The 20,438-nt window shown below is 40.0% G+C and overlaps 1 protein-coding gene across 1 annotated transcript; it reads left to right on the top strand.

Annotated features, from left to right (window-relative positions):
* The first annotated feature begins 1,178 nt into the window (after positions 1–1,178).
* On the top strand, positions 1,179–19,268 carry LBR (lamin B receptor). Its single transcript, XM_021543303.2, has 14 exons — positions 1,179–1,284; positions 5,501–5,681; positions 7,175–7,369; positions 8,708–8,791; positions 9,234–9,411; positions 9,981–10,174; positions 10,934–10,988; positions 12,641–12,835; positions 13,436–13,539; positions 13,954–14,079; positions 14,177–14,345; positions 15,553–15,633; positions 15,740–15,862; positions 16,826–19,268. Exons 2-14 carry the CDS (start codon positions 5,517–5,519, stop codon positions 16,984–16,986), a joined length of 1,830 nt encoding a protein of 609 aa, XP_021398978.2. The 5' UTR covers positions 1,179–1,284; positions 5,501–5,516; the 3' UTR covers positions 16,987–19,268.
* The last annotated feature ends 1,170 nt before the right edge of the window (positions 19,269–20,438 follow it).

Genomic DNA, 20,438 nt, shown 5'->3' with positions numbered 1-20,438 from the left:
GGGAGGTCCATAAAAATTGTGCGGACACAAACACTCTGTATTTCACTCTTAACAATTCACCACTTTTAAGATCCCGGCACTGGAAACAACTAATTTGAACACTGAACCTCAATGTTAAGGACGATTTGTTAACTTTTTCACAACACATTTTGTTTCTGCCTGCTCAAGTATTGCTTAGACTTCCTGATTTCAAAATCTGGCCGGGAACTCGAATGGCCTTTCTGGAAAAGTTGCCCCAAAAGCACCTGGGTAACCACACTGCACACTGCTGGTTTGTAGCCCATTTTTTATTTTCCTTTGGAGAGAGTGGGTGTCCTTTTACTGCACTTTTATTACCGTATTTTTACCATATTTTGGCTTTGTCGAGTGCTTGAGGTGCAGCGTTGGGGGGAGCGCAGCCTGTGGCTCTGTCGGTGTAGGAGCACTTGTCTCACCGCTTTAAAAGCCTCCTCTGCTTTTTGCTTTTTTTTTTTTTTTTTTTTTTTTTTTTTTTTTTTTTTTTGAGAGAGAGAGACGGGTGTTTTCAGTGCGTTTTCACCACATTTTTACCGCATTTTGGCTCCGTTTAGTGCTGGAGGGAGCACAGCCTGTTGTTCGGTCAATGTAGGAGCACTCGCTGCCTGGCCACCTCCGCTTTTAAGCCCTTTTTAATTTTTCTTTCTGAGAGAGAGGGGATGTTGTTCTCTGCATTTTTACCACATTTTGTCATTGTTGAGTGCTGGAGGTGCAGGGTGGAAGGAACACAGGCTGTTGTTCGGACGGTGTAGGAGTACTCGCGGTCTCGCCGCCTCCGGCGCCGCGAGTGCCCCGTAAACAAAACCCTCCGTTTTGTTAGCACGGGCGGCGGGGCCTGCGTGGCGCAGGCAGCCTGAGCCTGCCCCCATCGCCACGACAGCGACCTTTCCGGCCCGCTCCCCCTCCCCTCCCGCCATCAGCCCCTGTGAGGGGCGGCGGGAGGTGACCGAGTGCGCCCTTCCCCCCCCCCGCCATCCCCGTCCCCTCACGGCGGGGCGGGGCGGGGCCGGGCGCGCGCCCCGGGGCGGGGAGGGCGGCCCGCGCCATCTCCCGCGCAGCCAATGGCGCGCGGCCGGCCCGCGATTCAAACGGCGCGTCCCGGCCAATGGGCGCGCTTGGCGGGCGGGAGAGGGGGCGGGGCCGCGCGCGCGCCCGTAACCGTCGCTCGGCGGGGCGGTTGTTCCCTCAGCGAGAGCGGCGCGCGCTCGGGCCCCGCTCCCGCCGCTCCGCGGAACCGCCTCGGCCCGGCCCGGCGCGGGCGGGCTCCAGGTAACGGGAACGGCGGCGCGCGCGGGCCCGGATGCTCCCGCCTCCCGTCCCTTCCCCTCCCCCCAGCTTTTCCTCGGCGGCTTTCCGGGCGGGAAGCGCTCCGGCCGATCGCTGCGGCCGCGCTCGGGCCTCGCTCCCGGCGGGCGGACGGGCGGCGCGGGCCCTTCTCTCGGGGCACCGGAGGTGGCGGGGCCGAGCCGCCCCCGCTTTGTTCGGCCGCGCCGGGCTCCGAGCGGGAGTAGGCCGCCGAGGGGCGGCGCGGCCCCGCCCTTCCCCCGGGCGGAGGCCCCGCGCCAGGCCCGGGCGGGGCGGGGCCTCCGCCGGCACGTGGGGCCTTCCTGTCAACAGCGCCCGCCGCGCTCGGGCCTCCCTGCGCGCTTTGCTTCCTGCTCGCCGCGATTCCGCTGGGACGCCTCTTGCAAGGGAAGATCCTCGCTTCCCAGCCCGAGGGTTCATGGGTTGTTATTTTTGCCTCGAGGCTTCTTGGTGCTTGATTTTTTTAGTGGTGAAGTTAAGCTGGCTTGGATAGGGATAGTTGCCTCCACTGTTCTGAATGTGCAGAGCTGGAAATGTGGAGAGAATGGTGTTGCTGTAAAGGTCTTCCACAGCTCTCTTTGGTGAATTCAGTAGTAACTTTCTGCGTATTGTTAGCCTTGGCTGTCAGCAGTTTTTTTTATTTTCCTGCATTTCTACTTGCATTAAAATGGCTCCCTCCTCTGACATCCAGAATGTTATCTAAGAGTGGTGGCATGTCAGAATTAGTAAATGGAATCACTGAGTGTGTGGGAGGTTTGCTCTTCTAAGAGGGAAAGCTTGTTGAGTGTTTAGTTATCTTTAAAACTGTGTACCCAGCTTTTGCTGATGGGGTGTGATCTCTCTGTGGCTACAAGGTAACTGTCATCACTTTCTCCACAATGAAATATCTTCCCACATATCTACTGAGAGAGTCATTAAGAAGACCAGAAATGCATGCATGGGGCAATACATTTCTCAGCCAAGTTTCTTTTAAATTATTTCGTTCTTGTCTGAGTCAGCAGAAACTTTTATTCTTTACCAACTTTCAAGCTCCAGGGAGATTTGCATTAATTGGCTTGGCTTGGTACAGGATACAAAGTCCTTTTGAGACTTTCTCTTGGACTCTGGATTCCTAAAGAAAATAGTAATGCTTCAGAAAACACAAATTTCATCTCCTGAATAAGTGACTAAACTTGCAGTTAGGTGTCTGTACAGTGCAGGGTTCATTGTATGAGATAATTTTCTTTGGATTTATGTTTTGAAGCCCTGGGAACTCAAAAGTTCTGCAGAGCTACTGGCACTATTATGCCGATGCCAGCTGATACCATGAAAATTATCAGGGGTGTGTAGAACTTGAAAGAGCAGTAAATTAAAAATGTAATCTCTAAACCGAATTTTTTTTAAGGACTTCCTGTCTTTTTTCGATGCTAGTAATTGTGTTTGTTATCTGAACAGATGAAGGCTGCCTTTAAAAGGTGCAGCTTTTTGAAGTGGGATATAAGGAATGAGGATTGCAGACCTCCCTCTCAGGAGGCACTGGGGTGCAGAACAAGTTGATTATTTTTGATAGGGTAAGAAGTTACATTTACTTATTTTAATGTTTCGTGTTTGAGCTTATTATTAAGCTGTAATACTTAAGAAAAAGAATTGAAAATACATAAATTTTCCCATTAATAAGATTGTTCATTACTTTTGACTTAGAAGATATTTCCACTTGCTTATTAATTATTTTGGAATCTTGTATTGGTATCTACCTCAGGCTGAAATACACGACATGTATTTAGCTACAGGTCTTCAACCACATCTTTCAATTTTTTAAAAGTAACCGCAGCTCCTTTTGAGAACAGGATTGGACAAAATGAAGGTCCTTCTGCCTTTCACAAGAATTAAATAATCAAGTTACTTTTTCTTTGGACTTTGTGTTTGCATACAGAGCTGCTGGATTTTGAAATCTGGCAGAGAATAGCTTTTTATTATCCCTATGAAATTGTATCTAAATTCTGAAGTGGTTGCTATAAATTGGAAAATCTAGTGTACGTGTCCTCAGTAACAACTTCATGAAAAAACGTTACCCTTTTTGAAAAGGATTTACCCTCCAAAATCCCATTTTTTACAACTTTGTGTGAGGATGGGCCAGCCTGGTCCTGCTCAGGCTCCAGGTTTGCAGCTGATGCCTGAGGTGCTGCCGGTCAGGAGCAGAAATAGTTGGCCGGGGTGTAGGAAAGTGCAGCAAGCGGAGGGGAAATGAAGTCATGGATCAGGGTGTGGCATCTGGGGACAGCTCTGAGCGCACTCAGGGAGCTCCGGTGTTCTACATAAGGAAGAGCACGAGGAAGATGTCGCTGCAAGAGGCTGGCAAAGAGCTGTAGTAGACCTGGATCTCCTAGAGAGCTGCCTTGTGGGTGAGAAACTGGGCAAGGAGACAGAAATGGGGATTGGGTTCAGATTTGGGCAGAGGTGGCAAAGAGGAACTGGTTTGGTGAGCAAGGGCAGAAAAGGCAGAAAATCCACAAAGACTCCAAGATAGAGGGTAAGGAGAGAATGGAGAATTTGAAATGAAAATATGTAAGTCATAAGAAATGGGGCTATGAATTTGAAGGGATTAAGTTGACTGGGATAAAAGAAAGTTGGAAGAGTGAGAATTCAGAAAGAATAAGACAGAAACAGGAAATTGGGACAAGAAGCACGAGTTAGGAGGCTGAAGAGCTGGAATACCACATGCCTAACAACTGACTGGCAAGTGTCAGTGAAACCAAATTTTAAAACTTTTTTTTCTCCTTCAAGTATTATACAACAAAGGAGATGGCCAGATGCTTCTGGTCTGAAGCAGTTTGGAGGATTAGTAATAAAATTCATATGAGGGAATTCTGCTGATTTTTTTTGTTATTTTTTGACTTGGAGAGCTACACAGGTATGAAATTTAACAGCAGCAGCAATGTCATAAAATGCCAGAATCAATGTTTATTGTAAAACCTCACTGAGCACCATCCCCCAATGTGTGATGAAGTTCTGTGATTGAATATTAACAGTATTTTTTTTCCCAAGAATCTTAACTTTTCACTGCAGTTTAGTTACTATGTAATGATTAACTAATTAAAGACTTGTATTTACCTTAGTTTGTGTGGTTTCACTTTCTTATCAAATTTATAAAGCAAACAAGTTAAAATGAAATGCTTTGACACCAACATTTTGTGGTTTGTGTCTTTTCCCTGTCCCTGCCATCCCCTCTGAGTTCCTGTGTTGATTGTAGCATAGTGCTAGTACAAATGTTAGTGTATATTGTACCTTAGTTATGCTAGTCTCACTTGATACTTTGAGATTAAAAGTTTATTCTGCTTGGGATATCTGTTTTCAGAAGACAGTGACATAACACAAAGCACTATACAAACAGTTTAAGAGGACTTTACACTTAAAAACAACTAAACAACTTCCTCTAAATTGTAGTTGTGGTTTTTCCCAGCATGCGGTGGGCTGAACCAAGGGTAGTAGTCACTTACACAGTTTGGTAATATCAAATAAAATTCTGGTGATGCAGATGAGGGATAGAATTTAGTTTTTCAGGTTGCTGTGTGAATGTGTGATGCTGTGGAATGCCCTGGAAAAGGCATAATGCTTGGAAAAAACATTATGCCCTTGTGCTTAAAGAGGTGGAAAAGAAAAATATTTAACCCAGACAGGAGCTTAAATTCTGAAGTTTCCTAACTTTTGAGTGTTTGTAGTAATAAATTGAAGAAAGACTGTAATGTGGCTGTACGGTTTGAATAGATTGGGGATGCTTAATGTTTAGAAATCATCACTTCTGTAATTTCTGTAGAACCACAGGAAACGCGGGTTAGAGGACACTTCATTGCCATGTAATTTGCATTTTCCTCTAGATAAGATGGGCTTCATTATGTAATTTTGGTCAAAGATGTGCTTTTCTTGATGATGGAGATTGTATATCATAGTTCAGTACTAGTCTAATACATCTGAATGTTTTTCCAGAACATGCAACTTCAATCTTCTATTTTAAGACTATTTCTTCTATCTGCTGTTGATTTGGAAAAGAGATCACTGCTTTCTTATCACACACCCTTTTCTCTAGGTAAAGTGGGGACTTGTTGCAAGTGTCCCCTTTTCAGTTCCATGATACAGAAGGAAAATAGGGGAAAATGAAGCCTAATGCTTAGCTGTCACGTGGGCTGACTGATTTCTTTTCTAGGGATTCTGTTTGGAAAATGCCAAGCCGGAAGTTTGCTGATGGTGAGGTGGTGATGGGCCGTTGGCCGGGAAGCGTCCTGTACTATGAAGTACAAGTGACCAGTTATGATGATGTAGCTCATCTTTATACTGTCAAGTACAAAGATGGAACTGAACTTGCACTGAAGGAAAGTGATATAAGGGTGAGTACACATGTTCTTAATTATCAGTACTTCAACTTATGACTGGGTAGTTATTTTGCAAGTTTTTGTTAGCTGTGTCTTCAAGGAATTGGTACTAAGTAAAACTTTATTCCTGTGTGACACCTCAAGCAGAAGTTGAGAATGACCTCATCTTTAAAGTATCGTGGTTGTTTTATTTATGTCCAAAAAATATAATATTTTTGAGAAAAACCAAGTCTGATCTTTCAGGAACTCTATAGCCTGATTTTTCATAAAATGGTTTGGCTGCCTTACAAAGGTAGTAATCAATGGGTTGATATTAATTTGATGGTTTTCTATCTTTAAATGAGAAAGTTTGATAAAAAATGGGAAGATGCATTTAAATGTCACTGTAAATATAAACAGTGCATGCCCTTCAAGCACATACTTAAAACATCTGCAAATAGCTTTTATTAGTTCAGGTCCTCAATGGCTTCATGAGGTACTTTGCTCTATTTTTGACAATCACAAACCCTTGAGAAAGGTTCATGTCATATAAGCACATTCCTTCCTCTTTACATATAATATTTTACTTTTTTTGTTAATAATGAAGGCTTTAAAAACTATAGAAGTTTCAGTTGAAAATTAATAATGCAGGAGGAAAAAACCCTGTTTGAATGCTCACTGTAGTTCGTTTCTATGGCCTGTTCTGAAAGCTGCATAGGTTCAAAGCCAGCTTGTTTGTCTTTATGTGAACTATAGTGTCACTTCTTGGTGGCAGTGTCCATGCCCAGTAACTGGCCTTCTCTTTTGGGACCAAAATTTTCTGCCTTAAGGTAGGCAGGCAACTGTTTTCACTGTTTCACAACTTTCTGACTTGCTACTTCTGCATGTAGGTTAGCAGACTCAAGCTGGGAGAATGCCTTTCTTTTTCATGAAACATTTATGCACTATAAAAGTTGCATTGTGGAAATTTTACATAGGGAAATCAACATTGCAGACTTCACAGAGAAATCAAACAGTGCTTCCGGAGTAAACTGTTCATGAAATTAGTTAGCAAATATAATTAAATGATTAGACTGACTTGGGTTTTTTTAGTGTTGCCTCACACAGATGATGAACCTTGCTATGTGAAATGCATTAATAAAGCTGAGTAGTGGAAGTGAGCAGCCACTGAGGGCTTAAGAGACAGCTCTCAGTTCCTTTCCCTAGGCACAGGATTGAGAGGGTGGTGTGCTTAACAGCTTGGTGCTCACTTTGGTAGTGAGCTTACATCCATATCCTGATTTCTGTAGCTTCAACAGGAATTGCTAGCAGCAGTTGGGCTTGGAACAGGCTTGTTTGGAAATTGCCAGCAAAATGAATATTCTGCAGTTGCTCTTTCTTAGCAGCCTTTGTAGCGCATCAGTAGAGGAAATATGAGACAGATCTATAGAATTGTATGCCAGATCCCTCATCACAAGAACCCCCCATGTTTCTAAAATTGTTCTCTGGGACATAGATAAGATTTTGCTTTCTTTCCATCTTTCTTGTAGTCGCAGTCATCGTTCAAGCACAGGAAGAGCCAGTCTTCTTCAAGTTCTCCCTCCAGAAGAAGTAGCAGCAGATCTCGCTCTCGCTCTCGGTCTCCTGGCCGGCCAGCAAAGGGCAGGCGTCGTTCTGCTTCCCAAAGCAGGGAGCAAAAAGATGACAAAAAGAAAACCATTCAGGAGACCAGCTTAGCTCTACCGGTATTAGTTTGGTTTGTTGGTGTTTTGTGTGTGGATTTGTTGGATTTTTATTAAAAGAAACTTTTGCTATTTGTGAAAGATTGGTTTTATGCAGACTGGGTTTATCTTTGTAAAAGCCAGCTGTAGTTTCTGTTCCCTGGACAGCATAATTACCAGCAAAAGTAAATCTCAGAACTGCCATTGTTTAATTTAGAAATTGGGTTTCTAGCTTGCAAAGTTTGAGGAAATTCTTGAGAGGTAAACCAAAGTTAGAAAGTTCTGCTTGAATTTGGTGATACTGTGAACTTCTCAGAATCCAAACAAACACAATTTAAAAAATATTTAATATTAAAGTAATTGTTAGCCATGTGCTTCTACTTGTGAAATGGGGCAAAGGAAGTTAGCTTACTTTTAGATGTGTTAATTGGAGCATAGCGGTAGGTATTAGGATTTGAAATAAAATGACTTCTGTTACCATATACGTTTTGTTGCAATAGTAATGGAAAACACACAGTACGGAATATGTAAGTATGAAATATTAATATTGCTGATGGATAATATTGAAAAACTGGTTTCATTATAAAAACTAACCTGTAAGGATTTCTAAGTTTACCAATATATGGTGTCTAGCTGAAATTTATTAGGTTTGTTCTTAGCATTTTTGTGACGATCGAGTGCTAAAAATGGTTCTGATGATCTTTAAGTGAAGAGGAGTAGAGGTGATGTTTCTCTATGAAAAGACAAACAGCATTTCTCCTGCCTCTTGTGCTCTTGAGATGGCTTCTCACTTGTCTGAGACACAGTTCCTGAAACTGGAAATGCATTCTTCTGATCTGTTGAAAATGAACAGGGTTTAGTTAGGTTTCAGCTAAACTAAACCAGATTAATATAAACTAGCTAGATAGGTTTAGTAAATTGCTGCTCTTAGGCACTGAAACAGTTGTGGGGTTTCTTTTGAGCTCCTTTGAGCTGTGTCATCCAGTGCCCGTGGAGCACAATCTGGTTTTAAGTAGTTTTTTAGCCAGCAACTAGTTTACTTTTTGTACTTTTAACCTTTTGAGATAAAAGGGTTAGAAAGTCTTTGGTGGTTTTGTCCTGGCTTCTGTCTGAGGAGTAGGATTGATCTGTTGGCTCTTGTAAGACTGGAAAGACTGGGTTCTCTTCAACAAAACTTAGTTGAAATAAAACATATGATTCGTGTCTTCCCAGAGCTGTGTAAGCTAGACTCACGAGAATAATTTCTATGAGAAAATTTATTTATTCAAAGGTATTTTATGGAAAAATCAAACTTTCGGTTCTGCAGAACAGCGCCATATATAGGACACTGAAAGCTTAAACTGTGTTTTTTGTTTTGACCAGAAACCGAGTGAGAATAACACCAAAAGGTACAATGGTGAACCTGAAAGTACAGAAAAAAATGCCACATCTTGCATTATATTGGAGGTAGGAACACGGAATTTACTCTTAGCTTTTTGTCACATTCCTAGCTTGGCTCTCTGAGATTCCTTCAAAAGGGCAATACAGTAATCAAGCAGAAATAGAAGGCAACATGAAACTTAGAGGTTAAGTTTGCTGCAGAGAAAGTGATTTTTTTTTTTTTTGCCTTAGTCCTGATTGGTATGTAATGCCCAGACATATGGCTGAAGGGAAAGGGGGAGGGTGGCAATGAATGATCTGTACTGAAACTGCTGCTGATCTATAATCACAGCCTAATAGGTTACAGTGCCTGGTTTTAGCAGTCTGTTTATAAAAATAAATAATTATATATTGGTGTTTTACAGTGAGTAATAAACCTCTGATGACACTCTGAACTATAAAATATTGGATTAAAACAAAGTAAAATCACTGGGAAACCTTTTAGTAAATTATTTTTATTCATTCACAGGAAAAGTTAAAACCAGACCTGGAAATCAAACGTGTGCTTGAGCAGTACAGCTTGCGTTCGAGGAAAGATGAGAAGAAGAAAGAAGAGATCTATTCAGAGAAAAAGACTTTTGTGGCTGTAAAACCAATTGAGAAAGTACCAACAAAAACAAAGGAGCTGGAGTTTGGGGGAAGAATTGGTATGTGTACAAATTGCCTTAATAGTTGAAAAGTAGTAGTATTTTGTGGATTTTTACTTATTGACCATGCTGTTGCATCAAGAACTGCTTTTTCGACTTTGGCTGCAGAATTCAGAGTAAAATTGTTGTGTTTCACTTGATTTGGTGGCAAAGAACTGTTATTGCTCTTGGTTCATATGTGAAATACAGCAAAGATCTTGTGCCATCCCTTGCCACAGTGAGATTTAAGTATTTCTAGATGAAATTTAAGAATAACCAGCGAAGCTTTTACATTTTCAAAACTTAGGTGTTTGAAACTTGACAGTAAAGTATTTTTTAGACAGTTTTTGGAATATTTTTGAAGGGATGCAATGCGTGTGATCCCGTGGTAGATGACCTTGTATGGGAGTGAGAATAATGCCCCTGTGTACTGTTACATGACTATGAGATTGCTGCTGTCTTGTTCAGGAGAAAATAATGACAACCTCTTCTTTGTTACTTAATATTGAACTTTTTTAGTGAGATTGAAAGTGTTTTTTTTTTTTATTTTCTATACTTACCTTCTAACATGCCATGATGTCTGTTTACAGGGACCTTCATGCTGGTACTTCTCATGCCTGCTACTGTATTCTACTTGCTGTTGGCATGCAAACAAGATGATCCAAGTCTTCTGAACTTCCCTCCTCTGCCAGCACTGGAGAGTCTTTGGGATGGGAGGGCGTTTGGTATCTTTCTTCTGTGGTTTTTCCTTCAAGTTGCATTTTACTTCTTGCCAATTGGAAAGGTAGGCTGTTGGGAGCAATTGGGTCTCCATAGACAACTAAATTGTAGTAAGCTGAAAGGTGGGGTAGGTTCTAAAGGCAGTTTGAAAGCAATTTAATGAGTTTTTCGTAATAAATTGGAATATGGCTGCTGCAGATATCTGTAGGCTTAAAACAGCACAGTTGGTTAAGCATTTTTGCATTTCAGAGCCTTTCAGTAGAGAGAGCAGAAGGCATTTCATAGGCATTGAGTTTGAAGTGTGGATAAACTTTCCTTGATAGAGTTCTAGAAGAACTTTAGATATCTGACTTCTAATTTCACAAACTGTTTCAATACTTAGTTTCTTATGGATATCCAGCATTTTGGAATGCAATCCTCATTTACAGGAATCTAGAAACCATTCTAGCCATATGTATGTATATTGGGCAAAGGCTCTCCTTTCCTCTGTTGTGACTTGAAGGTTAGTGTCAGATTCCGAAAGGACGCTCTGAAGTAGATCAATCATATTTTATTGCTGTACATATCCACCGTGATTGGAGAAGTTCTGCTTTCTTGAAGCTGGTTAGGAAGAGGTTTATTTTTAAAAATGTTATTATTTAAAACTGTTAATCTTTTTCATTTGCTATCCAGAGTGTGTTTTTCAGAACAATGCAGGAGCTTCAGGTTTGAGTGTGTGTTGCTTTGACTGAATGTCTTGCTGACAGAGTTGAACTTGGATTTTCCTCCCTTGAAGAGCCCACAGAAAATACTTTGTTGAGCATTTATATTTTATTCTTCTTAGGTTGTAGAAGGCCTGCCTCTTTCCACTGGAAGGAAACTGCAGTACCGGATAAATGGTGAGCATGTTGCAGCTACTCCTAAGCTGATTCCATTGTGTGATTTGCAGTGGTTAGCACCATAAAATACAAATGTTGAAAGATAGGGTTTGACCAGAGAGCGTATCTGTTGTAACTCTTGGATAAAATGGGATGAGCCTTTTTCTTGGAAAAAGGTGGTTAGCAATCATCAGGAACTAAGTGCCTCAAGAGCAAGACCTGACACTGAACAGGGGTGGTAGTGGAATCCAAATACTACATTAAAAAGCTGATTTTTCTCATAGTCTGGTAAGATGCACCATTTTAAAGTTGGAATAGGGCTGTAAGCAACAAACAAGGGGAATTACATCCTGTGAAAGTGAGTCTTATTGAGGCTCTCTCATACCTGTCTTGATTTTGGACTTTCGTCTATAGTCATTCCATAGTGCTACAATTCTTCTGCTGTTCTGATAAAGGGAGGAAATAAGCTACATAATTTGGATTATTTTAAAAAAATGCATCGTCTTGGTGCTTTGAAGGCTAATTTTAAAAGCAAATTTAAAAGCCTTCTTGAGGAAAAGAAAGGACAGGAGGCACTGGGTGCAAAGTGAAGTACAGGAGGTTCCATCTGAACTAGACCAGATGAGCTCTGGAGGTTCCTTCTAACCTCACCCCCTGTGACCGTGTGAAGGGATCCATAGAAAGTCCTTAGCTGAGGGCAGCAGAGACCTGCCTGCTCCTGTTCGGGCATCAATCCATTCTGCAGGAAATTATATAATGCTTTTTCTCTTCAAGCTAGGTCTTACAAGCTCTCTGAGATAAGCATTATACCCTTGATAGCTCAGCTACCTTAGGTGGCATAAAAGAAGCAGGATGGTTCCTGTGACAGTGTTGGAAACAAAAAGTTTTAATAAAAGCCAAAAATAAAAAAGCTCTTTACAGAGAAAAACTGAGTCAGGGCAAGAGGTTCTTGCTCCTGCTAAAACACTTAATAAAAGCGATTACTTCTTTTGTTCTCTTCTTTTTCTAGTGAATTTCTTAGGCGGGACTCTTTGGCTTCTGTTCAATTAGCTATCCTTAAGTTTGAGGTCAAGTCCGTAAGGTCTTGTGAGGTGTCTTTTAACCAAATTGAGGAGAGAAATTTCTGGGCTTTTTTCCTTTTTAAGGGAACAAAGGGTAACTTGTTTAGCCCATCAACAAGGGGCACATTCCTACAATTATACTCTCAACGTATGCAAGAGTTTTTGTGTTCAAGATTTGACTTTATAAGTCATTTTAATACTTGAATTACTGCTATCTTTATCAAGGTGTATATGAAGATAATTCAAAGATGAGAATATGGTTGTCTCAGCTGTCCCACAGATAAGACTTTGTGACCTGCTCTCATTATCTGTTAGTCCATTTTTTTCACTAAAATCTGAAATTGGATTGCTATGGCATAAAAAAATTGAGAAGTATTCAGTGTTCCTGCCTCCTGTCCTTTTGGTGAGCAGAGTTTCAGGGCTTAGAGTCTCTTAGTTATATTGCTGTGCCCTCGAGGTTTGAGCCATGGGATGTCCAAGATGTTACTGGAATACGGACAAGTATTGGGAGAAGTAGAAGTGCAGAAAGGTTGGATTAGGTAGGTCCTACTAAAATTATAAATTGTTTTTTTTTTTCCCTTGACTAATATGTCTTTCTTCTACATCCTTTAGGGTTTTATGCTTTTATTTTGACTGCTGCAATTATTGGAGTTTTATTATACTTTCAATTTGAGCTTCATTATTTGTACTATCACCTCATGCAGTTTGCAGTGTCAGCTGCAGTTTTTTCTTTGGCACTGAGCATTTATCTGTATGTTCGATCCCTGAAAGCACCTGAGGAAGAGCTAGCACCAGGTGGAAATTCTGGTGAGTTAGAACATTCTGGATAATTTCTTCCCAGTTGTTTGCTAGAGTTTCATTTCTACAAATTAAAGGCTAGATTTGGGGCTGGTTATTATAATACTATAATGCTGTGACTTTTACTTTTTTTTTTTTTTTTGCAAACTGTCCCAGATGTTATGAATTCAGATTCAGGGCATGGTATTTTCCTTCTTGTCCACGTTTTTGGTGGATGGGTAATTGTCACAGCTAAAGGGAATTATTTTCCCAGACAAAAGCAATTAAATAGGAGAAAATGTAAAGTTTAATGCCATATGATCATGTTCATAGATAGTGTGATGTGAGCTTCAGGATAAGGCTGAAAATAAAGAAGGAACAAGTGTCAGAGAGAACTTCTGAAGTGGTTAATCCTCCTAATCAATAAAATATTAGGGCATCTTAAAATACAAACTATATAGATTTTATTTTTTATTTTGCACATATTCTTTTTTTTTTTCTTTTTTGCCAGTCTGAAGGCTTTTAAAAATTTGTAATGAGAGAACATTCGTGGAAAGTGGGATTTTGTTTATGGGGAGGAGTGTAGTGGCAGATAAGAGTATTGCTAACAGAGCTTGTGTCTTACTGCAGGGTATTTTATTTATGATTTTTTTACTGGACATGAATTAAACCCTCGTATTGGCAGTTTTGACCTCAAATACTTCTGTGAGTTGCGTCCAGGATTAATTGGCTGGGTGAGTCAGTAGTCTGAGTTATTTTATTTGCTTAAATATTACACTGAGGGATTTTTTTACACACAAACACAGATATAATTGATATTAAGGATATATATATATATATATATAAATACTTATAAATGAGTACTGAAAAACAATTCCATGTTGCTAGTTTTTTAATGACTTTATTCATTTGAAGGAAATTTCTGACTTCTTTTGTTTTGTGGCAAATAAAAACCTATTTTAAAGTATTCATATGTTGAGGTTATACAGCTTCAAAAATGTGGTTAGTTGCAAACTGACTCGTGAAATAGTTTATTTTTTTTAACTTAAACATTAGTCAAAATACCTGTGTTCAAATGTCCTGTAGTGTAATAGAAAATACCACTTTCTGTAGAAGTAAATTTTTAAAGAGAATTGTTTCTAACCTAGGTTGTTATAAACTTGGCAATGCTCTTGGCTGAGATGAAGATATACAATCTCAGTGTGCCATCCCTGTCCATGATTCTTGTGAACAGCTTCCAGCTTCTCTATGTGGTGGATGCTCTTTGGAATGAGGTGAATACCCATCCCCTTCACCTGTTTCCGTTTCTAATTACACTGTTAAGAAAAGGAGGCTTTGGAAATGCTAAAATTCCTTCCTTCTTGTTTCTAGGAAGCTGTTTTGACTACAATGGATATTACCCATGATGGATTTGGATTCATGCTGGCATTTGGAGATCTGGTGTGGGTTCCATTTGTCTACAGCCTGCAGGCCTTCTACTTAGTGGGTCATCCCACCACAATTACTTGGCCTGTTGCTGCTGGAATTACTGTTCTGAACTGTAAGTTACACTAAATGTCATTGTTACTCTTGGTTACAACATAGTTCTGATTCTGTTTCTTCAGAGACGGGCGGTGAAGCTTTAGCTCAGATGCAGCAGTCATTATCTGGCTACTGTGAATACAGAGAATATAATAAATTCTCATTTTAGCAAATGAAGGATAGGTGAGGCTCTGAACACCTAATTGTTCTGTTGAGAGGCAGCTCTAGGTAGGTGCTGTCTGGAGTTGAAAAAGTGACCTAACATATTTTGAGTTTAATAGATGCTTTTTTAAGTCAATCTGAGCAACTAGTTAAAAAAAAAATGTCAGTACCTTGTTGGCTATGCTCTACTGAACTAGGGAAAAAGTAACTATTTGCACTATTTGCATCTCCTTCCCTGATGGCCATAGTTACAAACATATGTCAGTAGAAAACACCTTTTTTCATCAAAGCTGAATGCTTTGAGAAAAGATCTCACATCTTTAGGCAACCTTAAATTTGCACCAACATAGCCTGGTTGTCCCTGTTGTCTGAATAGGAAACCCAAAAAACCCCACTCATATTTTGTAGACACGACAAAGAATTGGAAATATGAGAAGACACACAACTTAATATGTGCAATACTGAAAAACAAAATAATTTTTTTCATCTTCACCTAATGTTTTTTTTTTGGGTTTCCATTTTTTTTTAATAATACCTTTATTCAAAGTATGTCGTGATCATCTTTTTTCAATGCAACTTTGGAAAAAGCAAGTTTAAGCTGCTGCGTGAAAATTTTGGGGGATTTGAATTTCAAACCCAGATAATTCATTGCCTGGTTCTTTTATTATCATGATCTTGTAAATGAGTTGTCAGTTTATGGAGTAGGTACTGTAACAAAGTGCTAGGCTGCAAAATAGAGCTGTAATCATACAAAGTGCAGCACATCACCTTATGTGAATTTCAAACTCAGTCTTGCATTAAAAAACTCAGAGATGTAAAAGAGATGTGAAATTAAAGGTTCCTCAGAATCTCTTCAAAGTTAGTCAGTAACAAGAAGGAGCATGGAATGCAGGTTTCCAGTGGCATTTGTCTTGTTAGAGGTCTGAGAACAGAAAATACCAGTTGAATCTCTGGGGAAAAGACTTTGATGGATTAAGTGTGGCAAAGGGCATGCGAGTCCTTCTGTTGAAGCTGAGAATACTGGAGAATACTGAAAATGCAAAGTACATCATGTTTATTTTTAGGTATTGGATATTACATATTCCGTAGTGCAAATTCTCAGAAGAACAATTTCCGGCGGAATCCAGCAGATCCCAAATTGGCCAGTGAGTACATTTTTTATTCCATTGCCTGGGATTTTATTCAATGGCTCTTTGTAGTATTTAAATACATATTTCAGTCACTGCATTGACCACAATACTCTCTTCCCAGATCTGAAATTTATACCCACTGCAACTGGAAAAGGGCTTCTTGTCACGGGTTGGTGGGGTTTTGTTCGTCACCCTAATTACCTTGGTGACATCATCATGGCTCTGGCATGGTCCCTACCCTGTGGTGAGTTTCTGAGACTAAAGTGGATTTTAGCAAAAATGCTTTTGTTTGGCCTCTGTCTGGGTTTGAAATTCCAAGTGGTAATTATTTAAGATAGTAAACCCTATTGAATGGCAGATTTCTGTGTCATAAGTCTAATGGAACACATTTTTACTTCCATTTTACCCGTAACTTGCTGCAGATTTGACATATACTGAATATTTTGCTCATCTTTCTGACACTTTATCATTCAATAACCATGGGACTTACTTGCTAATTAGCTGTTCTTTAAATTTTTAGGCTAGTGAGTGTGTTTGTAGCTGAAGTTCCCCAAAAGTGGGAGTTTACTTGGAGACAAGGGCCACCACAAACACCACAAACAAATTATCTTTCAGCGTGTTTGTTAGTAATACACAGTGTTCCTTGTACTGGGACCCCAGAGGTGGACACAACACTCGGGTGGGGTCTCAGGAGAACACAGTAGTGGGTTAGAATCAGAACCTGCTGCCACAGTCATCCTGGTGCAGCCCAGAATACAGCTGGCTTTTTGGGCTGCAGTCTGGGTCCTTTCCAGTTCTTTTTGTGCACAAGTCAAGTGGTGTGCTCTGAGCAAAGCTGGACTCATGTCTGCAGCCAAAATATGGAAACCTTGGTGTGGGGCAGTTTGGTGGTGCAGAAATTTGACTGGAAATCTGGTTTTGATAACTGAAGAACTTTAAATGACAGTAACACTTAAATATGTACTAGCTTTGCATGCATTGAGAGTGAAATTGGTAGGTTTTGTGACTCTAAATTTTAAGAATTTCTTTCTGTGGGTTTGTGGGTCTTTTTCTATCTGCATGTGTTGCACTGTCCTGTTGAATATTCAATGCTTTAGTATAAAATGCTTCAGCCTTGAACAGGAGTGAGTCACCAGCTTTGAGCATGTTAATAGCTACCACCTCTAGATTTTTGTCCTGTATCTAAGTCAACTTTCTCCCTTTGCAGGTTTTAATCATATTTTACCCTATTTCTACGTGATCTATTTCATCTGCTTGCTTGTCCATCGAGAGGCTCGTGATGAACACCACTGCAAGCAGAAGTATGGCTTGGCCTGGGAGCGGTATTGCCAGCGCGTCCCGTACCGCATATTCCCCTACATCTACTAGAGCACTCCAGGGGCCTGATGGGCAAATTATTGCTACAGATAGATTCCTTGCAGAGAGAAAGATACCTCTTACCTTTGCACTTGGTCATTTGTTATTTAGGCTTTTAAAGAAAACAAAGCAAACAAACCCCAACCAAACATTGGAGTGCGAGGAAGGTGTTACTTACTAGTAGACTTCAAGATGTGAGTTATGTGAACTGACTGTGACTTCAATTTTTAAAAAATTGTGAATTTTCAAAACTCTTTGAGCCCTAATTTTTCAAGCTAAATTTTATCTAGAATTCTGAGTTTACATTTTTTATTACATTTAATTAAGCACTGTGATGTAAAGTATATTATTTTCTTAATACAATAAATGCTGAAATTCCATCCAGTTCATTTTTTGGTTTTACTCATACCATCTAACTTGAGATGTCCAATTTAGTTGCCTGAATTGGAGGAGCAGCAGGGTCTTTTTAGTCAGTAGAGCTGGAAGCAGAGGATGTGACCGACGTGAGGGGCCTGCAGCCCCACGGCCAAAGCTGGCACAGCTCAGCTGCATGGTTGTTCCCCTCCTTTCATTGATGATTTTTTTTTTTTTGGTCAGAGAGGCTCAGCTGGCCCCTCCTGCCCTGTACCTGCAGGAGGATAAAGAGATGGAATTAGGAGAAGGGGCACATCTGTTCCTTCTCCCACCCCACATTGTTGAGGCAGTTCCAGGAATGCCCAGGGGCAGCCTGAGCCACTGCCTGGCAGTGCCCCTGGCCCTGGAGATGGAAGCCATGCTTGTGGCTCACACTCCTGGAGGGAGATAAAACACTTTCTGTGGCTGTGGAAGGGAGTAGTGAGCCCTCAGCTTGCCTCTAGCATTGAACATGGGGTAAAAAGCATGCAGTGTCTGCCTGTTGGGCACAAAAGGATAAAGTGACCACAGTTGGCTCCTTCTGATCTTTGTAAATTAAGTCTTAATGTACTATAGTGTTTACCAAGTGTGTATAATAAAGCCTCCATGTTTTTGCTGTACAGTATATGGGTTTGAAAAATGCAACAGCTTTTTTAGAAACAGGAGAAATCAGTAACTAAACCAATTTCCAGTAATTTTTAAGAAGTTAATTGAATAAAGGGTTTTGTAAATTAATGTAGTTAATTCTTGAAACAATTGAAGTGTTCATTTAAATATTTGTATTGACAGATATGCTATGAAAATATAGGAAATACTCCTCAATCCAAAGTTGTTTTTTGGTTTCTTTTTGTTTTTAATTTGGCATTGCTACCTCATACGTAGGTGTTGCCTTTTGTACTGTTGCAGATAGAGAAATAGCTATTTTTTTGCTATTGCTATTTAAAACAACATTTTTTACATGAGCCTGTGGTTAAACTCAGCCACTTTCTAATATATTTTTGTATATATTTGACTTTTTCACTAATGTATGTGCTCTGGTCACTAGCTGTGTTCTTTGTCTAACTGGCTGTAAATTATATGCCCTTGTGCTATTTACTTCATAAGTAGAACAATTTTACTGAAATACTCTTGCTTAATTAATTAGCTTTTATTCTGTTGTCACAAGTAAGAGGTTTTCACACACTTTGTACATGAGGTTTATAGCACAAATTGCCCTAAAAAGCTTATTAGAATATTAAATAAACTGCAGATACTTCTGCACTTGCTTGCAGGAGTGTTTCTAATAAATTGGAATGTTATTTATCAGTTTTTTTCAGTTATTTTAAAATGATCGTGTAATTGAAATCTAGCATGTGATTTTTTAAAAAATAAAATAACCTATTTTGTACATGGGCATTTTTTAAAGATAATTGTACAATTGAAGTGTATATAATGTAGCTTGATTGTTGGTGTTGTACGGAAATTGTTTTAAGACAAGTACTTTGATTGCTGGCAGAAAATAGCAGTGCCTCTAACAAGACTCGAGAGAATTCACTCCTGTGAAGCAGCAGATTAAACTGGGATATTGCTGTTTTCAATCCTTGCTGAGTGAATTTATGGGAAATGGAGAAATCATTAAATGGCCCTGGTGTGCAGCTGGTGTTTTAAAATCTGCTGAAGGAAGGGGACACTTTGATTCCTCAGCCTGTGAAGCAGGAGCTGCTTCTGCTGCTGTTCCCAGTTTTATCTGTTGCCACCCAAGGTTGTTCAAATGTCACTTGGAGCCCTTGTCTTTCAGAATCTGATCCTGACCAATGGCAACTTCATTTACATGCTGAATTTTATGTGACTTTGATTTTGAAGTAACTGTTTTTAATATCAACAAGCCCATGAGCTAAAATAAAGGTTTTGCTTAAAACTAAGTATTGCATTTTTTCCAGTTCATGGGGATGTCTGATAAAAATCACATTGATTTTATTTATTTAGTACAGGTGTGAGTTTACTGAAGTTCCTGTTGTACCTGTGTTTGTGTGCTGAGTGTTACAAGCTCATGTGGTGCTTCTTTTAGTCTGCCTGGGCATTTTTTTCTTCTCTTCTACTCCAAAAATAAACTTAATTTCAGCTCTAAAAACAGAATTAACATCAATTTGCCTATAGGATATTGTATTTTCCCGCACAGCTGCTATTAGAAGTCAAAACCAATCCCAATTAGGCTGTAGACATAAAGTGTTACTGCACAGGAAATAAATGTTTGACCTACAAGGCTGTAGTGGAAATATGATACAGGAGCAGGAATGACAGTTTTGCTTATAGAAGGATATTTACCCATAGGTAATAAAAATGTTTGTTTAAATTACACTTACCAGAGCTCATGAAAACCTTACCAGAAGCACAGTTCTTGCCTCCTGGGGAGTGAGAACTGTTTGGGTGGCAAACCTTTCCTATGTGTGGATTCAGAACATACTGCACTGTGTGTACAGAACTGCTTTCTGCTGGGGAAGTTCCCTTAAATTAGAAGGAAATTGAGCTTTCACTCTTTTAATATTTAAAAAGAAAACAAGTGAACTTTTTAACAAGTATTTTTCAAACATACCCTCTACCTTTTTGATGTATGAATGTCAGCAATAACAGCATTACTGAAAGTCATGAGGAACATTTTGTGTCCCACTGTGGGAGTGGGGAAGCCCTTTGAAGGAAGAACTGGAAGTTGGCCAAACTGGACTGGTGCTTTTTTTGTTATGTTTTGTTGTTGGGGGTTTTTTTGTTTGTTTGTTTTTGGTTTTTTTTTGTGGTTTTTTTGCCTTTTTTTTTTTTTTTTTTTTTTTTTTTTTTTTGTGAGAGAGTGTGTGTGTGTATGGTTGTCATGTTCCCATCATGTCAAAATTCCATCCATCTTCCTCCTCAGAACACAATCCGGTGCTGTAGCCAAATGTTTCCAGTAATTTTCTTTCTGTACCTCGAGGTAGTTTGTTCCTCTGAGTAGGGATAGGGAATGCCAGGGCGAGGGATTACAGCAAAGCCTTTTCCTGTCTCCCCCAGCGCTGCATCTCAAGCTGCAGACGCTGGGTGGAGCAGGTTAGTTACTTGTTGCT

This window comes from Lonchura striata, chromosome 3, assembly GCF_046129695.1.
Source record: "Lonchura striata isolate bLonStr1 chromosome 3, bLonStr1.mat, whole genome shotgun sequence".
NCBI lineage: Eukaryota > Metazoa > Chordata > Aves > Passeriformes > Estrildidae > Lonchura > Lonchura striata.
This window is presented reverse-complemented; position numbering and strand designations above follow the sequence as displayed.